This window comes from Atta colombica, unplaced genomic scaffold (assembly GCF_001594045.1).
Source record: "Atta colombica isolate Treedump-2 unplaced genomic scaffold, Acol1.0 scaffold261, whole genome shotgun sequence".
NCBI classification, from domain to species: Eukaryota; Metazoa; Arthropoda; class Insecta; order Hymenoptera; family Formicidae; genus Atta; species Atta colombica.
The window spans coordinates 853,766-863,294 of NW_017259361.1; the positions used below are offsets into that span (position 1 = coordinate 853,766).

A 9,529-nucleotide genomic window follows, 5' to 3' on the forward strand; every position below is an offset into this window, starting at 1 on the left:
CGTAATTTAAAAAATATTTTTAATTAATGTTTAATGTCGCAACTATATGCGTATGATAAAAAAATCTTATACTAATTATTAATATTATTAATAAAATCTTATTAACAATCGATAAACAATTTCTTTAAACTAAAAATACAACATGTTTAATTTTTATTGCAATAAAACTTCTGCAACAAGTATTATAGTTATAATATAACAAAATATAAAGTTCTTCTTGCAACATTAATAAATTTTTTATTTATTAATGTTGCAAGAAAATTAAAAAAATTTTTATTTAAAAATTTTTACAAAAAATGACATGATAGAATTATTTGATAAACGAGATCATCTCCAGTCATCTAGAAAACTGGGAAATTACTTTCGTTCCTTGTGCACAAAAAGTAATTTTTGAAAAGTATCATATATTTATTTTACAACTCACAGGCAACATAGCATTGAATAAATGAGTGATAAATGATGCTCCATGTTTAACTGCTTTTTCTCCTTCATTTAAATTTGCTATAGAATGTCCTAGAACATACAAATTGCCATACAAATTCAATTAAAGAAAAATTTTATAATAAACGGTGAGATTCAATGTAAATTATAAGAATTAAAATATAGAACTTCAAAATAAGAAACTTTTACAATTGCATTTAATTATATGAAAGTACATTAGCAATAAGAGCTATTAAAACTTCAACTTACCAAGAGATACTTTAATATTTCTTCTATATAACTCTTCGATAACAAGTGTAGCATTCGATATTTCAGGTGCTAATGTAAACATGCACACATTGTCTAGATCACCATACATATCAGTTACTGATTTAAATCCCTATTAGAAAATATATAAATTTAGCACAATGTGTTGATTATTTTATAAATTTACTCAGATAACTATTACCTGTTCAAATTTTCTGATATAATGTTCTGGATGGGCACCTTTCTTGTCTGGACTAATAAATGGTCCTTCTATATGAACACCCAGCACACCAGCACCATGATTACCTCCATTTCGTTTCTTTATTCTTGGTAAGATTTTGTGGTATATCTCGGTGGGAGATGTAACCAATGTAGGGCAAAAAGATGTTACTCCATGTTCCAACAATCCCTTTGCTACTTTAGCAATGCCTTCTTCCACGTTATCAATATTACATGAAAAATCTATACCAAATCCTCCTGACAAATAAATGCAGATATTAGATCGATTTATTTATACAAGTATAAAATTATAAGATTCTTATTAAATTATTATAACATCTACATTAATTGTAACAACTTATGATTTCTTTCACATTTGATAAAATATTTTTAATTCTATTGTTCTCTCTCCATTTTATGATCTGTACGAATTATTAATTTTTTGTTTAACAAAAGTTATAAAAGATATATATGTGTAAAAAATCTCTGGTTTTATTTCAAGTATATGTTGTACAAAAGAATTTATTTGATTAAATACCATTAATTTGTACATCTATATATCCTGGTGAGATCAAAGCGCCGCCACAGTCTATTCTAACATCTGGCTTGATTTTCTCATCGTAGAAAATTTTCTCCGGATTCACTATCTTTCCATCTCGCACCCATAGATCCTCTGTCTGAATCCTGCTGTCACGCAAGATCTTGCAATTGCAAAATTGCTTCAGTACTCTTTTATTATCTCGTAGCATGTTCAATGATTGCATGATTGGAAATAACTCTGAGTCACCTTAATTTCATAAATAAGAATCTTATCTGTATACCCAAAGTATTATCAACAATTATCAATTATATGCAATTCACGACATCCATGTTGCTAGGATGATTTAGCACTTAGATCACTAAAATGGCGATTGTTGGGTGAGTATAAGTGATGATTCCCAACCAAAGATACATCTTGATAAGAAAATTAGGTCACTAATGAACTCAATCTATCAACTATGTTCAGCTGTAAGAACATAAAAAAATTGTCATTAAAAACTTATGATAACATGTAACTTATAATACATAAGTTACATATTATAATACATATTATAAATATTATTATATCTTTCTTTACTATAATAAATTCTACAATATTTTGTAATTATTTCTTATATTTAAAAATATATATACACACAAAATGTTAAATTATATCATTTTAACTTCTATCAAATTTGCATCTTAAATTGATGGTTTCTTTAATTAAACAATATTAATATTAATATTAAAAAAATATATTAATATCAGCCCTCCACCTGTATCGTGGCCATAGTGAGTCTTGTGGGTCTTTCAAGAAACAGTTAAAAATTTCAAGTAGCTGTAACATTGCCGGTTACTTATAATATAAAGAATAAAAAGAAGCAGATTAAATTCTGGGATGAAGAATGGACTCGAAATACGATTTCGAAAAATACATACATCGCTACATGATGGAAGAGATGAAAGTGTACTCGATCTCGAGACGAATTTCGTATGGTCTGCGCAGATATGCGGCCATTTAAACATTTGCATCACGACAATTTTGAAGTGACATGTCGAGACTTATCCATGAGAATTGCTTCCAATACTAATGAGAATTCAAAACTGATTTTATGGAAGTCCGCGTTACTATAAAAATTTAAATTATTAAGAGTAAGAAATTGATAATATAATACTAATTTTATGATTTATTACAGTATCCTGATACAGCTGACGTGCGCCTAATTTAAATAACCGCGGCAACATGGCGGATAAGGTGTCATTGACGTTAGTTGTTAGAAAATATTTAAGTATATGCGCAATACCTGAGTCACAGTATTGTGCCCGGGTTTCTTCCATCATACATACCTGCACAACGAGAGCGAATGAGAAACGATCAAGATCTCAAGACCGATCTTAGATTTGAGAATCGATTCGTCGATTTAATTGAAGCTTTAGAATCGATCTAGAAAATCGAGAATCGAAGGTAAAAGAATCGATTTTCTAAAAAATCAGTCTTGGATCGAACATCTCTATCTCAGCGATCCTGGGCGTAAAGAGGAAGTAAGTTGGAGGTGTTTCCAAGTGTTTCTGTTAAGAAGAAGTCGTGTTTCACATTCCATAGTTTTTCTCGGACGAGAATTTACGCCAAGTACTATCCAAGTAAGCAATTAAGTAATAAAAGTTTCTCTTAGATAAATAAATGTTAAATTGGTTCTATTTAGATTAGAGGTTTTAACCTTAAGTATTTTATGTTGCTGACGTTTGATTTTTTTTCGAAATATACTTATTTTTACATATTGTATATTACCTTTATATTGTCCTCGTTATTATTATAATTATCTCAATATAATACAGTGAGTAGAGGTATTTTATAAACAAAGAAGATATTTTAGATACATTTTATTATATGTATATATATTGCATGAGAAATTTTATTTCCTTTCAATATTTTTTAGACAATGGATGCATTTGGCGACAATTTTGTCAATGAACCTGATGTAGATCCAGCTGCAGAGTTCTTGGCAAGGGAGCAGGATCAGTTAGCTGGTTTAGAAGATGACATTACACCAATGGCTGTAACTCTGGCTGCAGCAGGTCAAACTGAAGGTAAACACATGTCTATATAAATAATAAGTAGAAAATATTTCTAAAATTTAGATACATATTGTTCACACATTGTTCATTTTGTATTATATACATTTGAGTCCATGTTCATTTGTATTGTATATATCTATATAGCATAAATTTCCAAGGAATGGCCTAAAGATGTTCAGAGGATATTCCTATATCCTCTAAGTCTTAAGGATGTTCTTAGAATGTTTTTCGGATAAAGTATATGTGCTATATAGATGCAAATTTTATTAACATAAACAATACAAAAATTATAAACATAAATAATATTTTATAGATGAGCTGTCTGGAAAATTTGGAAATTTAAAAGTTGGTCCAGGAGGTGATGCTGAAGGCAGTTTTGAAATTGTAGATACCATTGGGCAGTCTGTAGAAGGACAAATACCAGTAGTGTCAGGTAAGAAATTATTTTATAACATCTCTATCTCTTAAAAATAGTTACGGTTATAACACACAAAATGCAGTTACATCATAGAACATGAAATATGCAAATAAGATTTTCCTTTTTGCAAATGCTTCGTTTAGGAAATATTGTGACTTCTTAAGTCATGGAACTATAGATACAAGTAATCTAGGTTTATCTTCTTTACAATAATCAAAATATAATAAAATGTAATTAAATGTCTTGTTCAAAATAATGGTCTCCAACCCAAAGACAGTAACTTCATGACTTTTATATATTATATATTATATACATAGAACCAGCACCTCCTCCACCAATTAAGGAGGAACCTGAAAAGATTAAAAAGTGGAGGGAAGAACAAAAAGCACGTCTTGAAGAAAAAGGTAACGCAATTTTATTGTAAAATTATTTTAGGAATAGTATGATTAATAAATGTGCAAATTTTTTAGATACAGAAGAAGAAAAAAAGAAAGAGGAATGGAGAGAAGCTGCAAAGAAAGAATTAGAAGAATGGTATAGGCATCATGCAGAAGCTATTAATAAAACGAAGACTACTAACAGGTAATTTTACTAATCTTTTATCTTCTTTCTTCTTGTACACTTTTATTTCGTAAAAAATTGAACTAAATTATTTGAATTAAAGTAACTGAACTAAATTGTGATTGCTAATTAGAATATTTTATGACCGTCTATTAAACATATTTAACAAGGCTCGTATCCCTATATAACAACGTAATATTTCCATTGATAATATATTAAAAACGTGAAATATTGTTAAGAAATATAATTAATGTTGGACTAAGTTATTATATCATTTGACTTACAAGTTAGTCAACTAGATAGTCAAATATGAAACTTAATCAAATACAATATGGATTAGTCCATTATTATGCTATGTATAGATTTTTGAAGTTTTTAATTGTGTTATTTCCGTTTCGCTTCTTAGGGAATCAGCCAAGTAAGTTAAAATATCTTTATACGCATGAAAACATGCATTGCATTACATTTATGTATTATTGTAACACGATTTGCTTTGCAAACTCTGAGACTAGGGCTGCGTTCCGTTTCACGCATAATGCGCATGCTACATTTATCCTTGTTATTCATCGAATGTTAAACAAGGATAAATAAAGGATCATATGTACCATGCATGAAATGGAGCCTAGGATTACGTTCGCTTTTGGCGCTCACGCATTATAAACTTCATTCTATTTTTCTCATTCATTACATGCAAAGATAGAAAGAAGCTTACAATAAAGCATAAAAAATAAACACAGCCCTAGTCTTAACCGAATGCAACCTATATTGGCTATTGAATGTAAATTAGGTGTAAACTGCAGTTCTCTCTCCCCTCCCCCCTCCTTTCCTATCTATCCTCCCCTCTCTCTCATACACATACTACATATCATGATCGCTTCTTAAAGTCACTTTGAGATTGCACTAAATGACGTTGCTTAATAAGTTATTCTCAAAAGAGTATTTATATTTTATAATATCCATAAACTGATTAAGTTAAATGCTTTATTTCTTGAATGTTGTTAATGATGAATTGTCCCTATTGCCTTTCGTATTAAAACTATTTCTATATGTCGAAAGAAAGAAAAGCTTATTAATTAAGCACTATTTGCTTACGCACAATATGGATACTATAAAGAACTGTGATTGCATAACTCTTACATCAAGTCTAATAGCTACAAGTTACACTTATGTCCATAATATCAAAATATAAATTTTTTTTTAATCTTTCTCTGCGATATATTAATGAAATAGAAATATCACTTAATTTCTCATTTCTTTACATTACTAACTGATATACAATGCATGATTTGGTATTGATTTAATACATATTTCTTCACAAATAGGAATGCGGAAAAGCAATTTGTCGCCGAGGCAGATGAAGTTGAACCAGGCACTGAGTGGGAGCGCATCGCCAAACTTTGCGAATTCAATCCAAAATCGTCCCGCACTTCCAAGGACGTTTCCCGGATGCGTTCGATCATTTTGCAATTAAAACAGACACCGCCTACTCCCATTAACGCTTGATTACATTAAACAAGTTATTGTCGCAATTAAATCTTGAGAAGAATATGAATTACAATAAACAAGAAAAACTATGATTAAAAGATAAAAAAAGATATAATGTACGTCGTGATTACGACAATATTAACAAAAGCAAAATTCACATATGTTCTGTTAAATAAGTAATATTATTATATATAATAAAAGTTATTAATAATAAATACATTATAAAATATGAATATAAAAACATGCATTTTTTTTGCTTAAGGTATGATGGAGAGACAAACTTGAGGAAATCGGCGAATGTTTTAATAATGAGTATTTATTATAATTATAGAATGAACAATAAAAAGAAGTTATGCTAATTTTAAAAAGTGAGTATGAAGGCTTCTAGTTACAAGTCTCTGTAAAAGTGTCTCAAAATATATCCTCTTATCTTACCTCGAATATATTTATGATTTGCTTATCCAATAACATTGTGCAAAAAAGGTTCATATCTGGAGACATAGTAATGTCTCGGCGCTATATATTTTACGCGACATTAACACAGTTTAAAACTTTTTGAGGTCAGAGAGTTGCGTCAACATTAATTAGCTAACTTCAGGTAAATTAGTTTTTTTTTCTTTGTTAATATAGAATTTAGAAACAATCCAACTGTTCTAAAATTTGGCAATTCAAACTCTTGAGATTATACTTCAACAAGAGTTTTATCATCCTTTGCGCATAAAAGGCGATAGCGGACAAAATTTAGATGTATCGTGTATGTAAATACAGCACATTCGAGTATGGGCTTAAAAAATCGTACTGGTGAAATAATCTCGACATCCTCACTTTGCCTACTATGTTGTTTCCTGTGCGCGAAGAATAGTAAATGTGTTGAATACAGTAGATATTTAATTTGTAAATAGTTTTTTTCTGAGGGATGTCTTGTTGAATCTGTAAATTAGAAAAAAAAAAGCTTTATGTATTAACATGAAACTGTAATATTATAAACAATGTCACAATTTTTAATTAATCATACTTTATCGATAAAACTTCATTCTGATTCATTAAAAAAATAAAATAAAATTTAGTGCAATATTATATACCTGTATGGATCACGTTTTATAGCTAATTGCATATCGTGTCGCCAACGGTAAATATAAGGATATGTATCAGGACAAATTGTAAATGAAAGTGCGGTATAAACAGCATAATCTAATTTCGTTGGTGAAGACCTAAAAACATCAATGATATGAAATATATTCGTCTTTGTGTAAAAAATAATGAAAAAAATTTGTTTACCCTTCGATAAATATTAAAGAACCTTCTTCTGCATCTTGCATATCATTATCAAAATCTTGAACAAGTTCTGGTGAGGATGGAGGTGTAAAAAATTCTAAACTATCTGAAAGATAAACAGTTAACATTAATTTGATTATAAAAAAGATTAAAAATGGATTCAGACACAATAAAAGAAATAAAGAATAATAGATTTCAACCTACCAGAAACCGAATATACCGGAATGCACGGATAGGATGAAATCTGTTTTTCCTTGTTCCTTATTTCTTTCATTGTATCTGAGTCCTGGGATATCATAATTTCACAGAGGAAAAAGAAGATATAGATATAAAATTTAGAAAAATTAAATTCTATAGAAAAACTAAATATATGATACCTGTATCTTCATTATTATCAATTTCAGTAGTTAATGAGCACATCTTTAATTTATCACAAACGTATTGTATGTCGTTGGCATCTATTTTTTTTGGCGTCTGTTGGCAACTTACTGGTTCACTTTCACAATTTGCTAGTGCATAAACATTATTAATCGGATTTATCTATTAAAAAATATAAACATTAGGAAAGTTGATTAATGTAAACATTAAAGCGTATTATTGGATAGATTTTTATACCGTCGAGTAAAATAATTGTTCCTTATTCTTAAATCTTTGCTCCAAATATCTTTCAAGTTTCGTTAATCCATCGTCACTCCGAAAATCAACAAAATCTTTCAAAAATGGCCAATACTCCTTCCAAAGCACTTGATATTCTTCAGCAAGATCTCTAGAAAATATATATCAAAAGAAAACAGATTATTAAGAGAGAAAGGGAAATCGCTCGTATTTGTAAAGCAAAACACTCAAGAATAATCAGACCACGAGATAAATAAGAATGAGATGTAAATATAAAATAATTTTTTAAATAAATATGAAATGTTATAAACGAGAGATGAAATGTTTCGACTTTTCGTAATCTTCATCAATTTCTTGAAAAATATTGAAAGTAATATAAGCAAAGAATTTTAAATGCGGATAGTAAGCAATGAAATATTATTCTTACAATGTATTATATAATTTAATATTTAAATTCAATATTAAATTATTAATTATGTGAAATTGAGTTTATAAATAATAGAGAGATATAGAAGTTTATCAAAAATATAATTAACTATGACTTAATTTAGAAATTGACAGGTTTTACAAGCAATTGCAATTTTTATATTTCTGAATATTTTAAAATATCAACACATATATACACATTGCAAATATATTAATATCATCAATTAATATACAGTAATAAATTTTACGTAATAATTAAATTTTAATAATAACGTAATAAATACGTAATAATTAAACAATAAATTTTGGATGTATACATACCTTCCGACACGTTCCAATCCTTTTTCTGTATCTTGCAATCTTAGGACTATACTAGGACTATTCATAATACCAGGTGCGTCACCTTGTCCTTTTTTGGGAGTAACACGTGGTGGCGTTTTCCACTTTTTTCGAAATTCTACTGCCTGCGTTTTAGTCATTGGACCGGCAAATGCTCTTACTTCTACATGAGGACTGATAGGATCTTTGTTCAAATTCTGAAAATAATAAAAACAATAAAAATAACAAAAATTCTATTCTTTACACGACTAATATAGTATATCCGCTTTTTTTTTCAAGATTTTGCTCATGCAAACGTACTTACAAGCGGATTATTCGGCGAGAACGGTTCTCCGATGATAGGTGGACATGCATTACCTTCTGTTCTTAATACAGGTACATAGAATTGATCTTCTAACAACATACGTATCTCGCGCTTTAGTGCTTCATCTTCCTCGCATTTTCTATTGCATATTATCTAAAATCAGGAGCTTATATATAAGATGTTTCCGAGAACGATGATCTTAACCTTGCAAAGATGCAAATTATAACACTAAATAATTTATTTGAAACGTACATCTATAGGCATCTGTTCATACTTATTTTTCAAGGTTTTAATACATTGGGAATAGGAGACAAGAACCCGAACGACATCTTTAAAGCCAAATTTAACAGCAAAATGTAACGGGGTCTCATTGAGTCCTTTGTCTGGTGTATTTAAATATAAATCCTGCATAATCTGTTCAAGATTCAGGTATGTTTTACATTTATCTTCCCCATAATGCCGTTGCATAAATTTGGGATCCCCGACGGTGTTTAATAAGAATTCGCACATTTTTGGTTTACCTTTTTTCGCTGCTATATGTAAAGCATTATATCGAGAGCCCATCTAAAAAACATAAGTGTTTTCTATATTAAAATATATACATA

General features: G+C 29.1%; 3 protein-coding genes across 6 annotated transcripts in view; 1 reads left to right on the plus strand and 2 right to left on the minus strand.

Moving 5' to 3' along the window:
* Positions 1-2,474, minus strand: part of LOC108689226 (N-acetylglucosamine-6-phosphate deacetylase) — a 3,622-nt gene extending 1,148 nt beyond the window's left edge. The window contains exons 1-5 of one of the 2 annotated variants that reach the window (XM_018195898.1): positions 2,365-2,473; positions 1,445-1,912; positions 890-1,164; positions 691-820; positions 425-513 (exon numbers count right to left, since the gene is read on the minus strand). In XM_018195898.1, the coding sequence (XP_018051387.1) occupies positions 425-513; positions 691-820; positions 890-1,164; positions 1,445-1,670 (720 nt within the window). In that variant the 5' untranslated portion in view covers positions 1,671-1,912; positions 2,365-2,473. Of the gene's footprint in view, positions 1-424; positions 514-690; positions 821-889; positions 1,165-1,444; positions 1,913-2,364 lie in introns of both variants that reach the window. The other variant, XM_018195899.1, reaches the window with a different exon arrangement.
* Positions 2,475-2,733: 259 nt separating this feature from the next.
* Positions 2,734-6,206, plus strand: LOC108689227 (clathrin light chain). Of its 2 annotated transcripts, XM_018195900.1 has the most exons (7): positions 2,734-3,066; positions 3,363-3,513; positions 3,815-3,934; positions 4,237-4,323; positions 4,390-4,501; positions 4,887-4,898; positions 5,803-6,206. In XM_018195900.1, the coding sequence occupies exons 2-7, from the start codon at positions 3,366-3,368 to the stop codon at positions 5,981-5,983; spliced, it is 660 nt and encodes a 219-aa protein (XP_018051389.1). In that variant the 5' UTR covers positions 2,734-3,066; positions 3,363-3,365; the 3' UTR covers positions 5,984-6,206. The 2 variants fall into 2 exon arrangements, with proteins under 2 accessions (XP_018051389.1, XP_018051390.1); XM_018195901.1 differs by lacking the exon at positions 4,887-4,898 and having other exon boundaries at positions 2,744-3,066.
* Positions 6,207-6,326: 120 nt separating this feature from the next.
* LOC108689182 (ankyrin repeat and LEM domain-containing protein 2) overlaps positions 6,327-9,529 on the minus strand; it is a 4,349-nt gene continuing 1,146 nt past the window's right edge. The window contains exons 3-10 of one of the 2 annotated variants that reach the window (XM_018195839.1): positions 9,177-9,488; positions 8,925-9,077; positions 8,603-8,817; positions 7,856-8,006; positions 7,618-7,780; positions 7,244-7,346; positions 7,048-7,176; positions 6,327-6,895 (exon numbers count right to left, since the gene is read on the minus strand). In XM_018195839.1, coding sequence (XP_018051328.1) covers positions 6,853-6,895; positions 7,048-7,176; positions 7,244-7,346; positions 7,618-7,780; positions 7,856-8,006; positions 8,603-8,817; positions 8,925-9,077; positions 9,177-9,488 — 1,269 coding nt within the window. In that variant the 3' untranslated portion in view covers positions 6,327-6,852. Of the gene's footprint in view, positions 6,896-7,047; positions 7,177-7,243; positions 7,347-7,444; positions 7,527-7,617; positions 7,781-7,855; positions 8,007-8,602; positions 8,818-8,924; positions 9,078-9,176; positions 9,489-9,529 lie in introns of those variants that run through there. The other variant, XM_018195840.1, reaches the window with a different exon arrangement.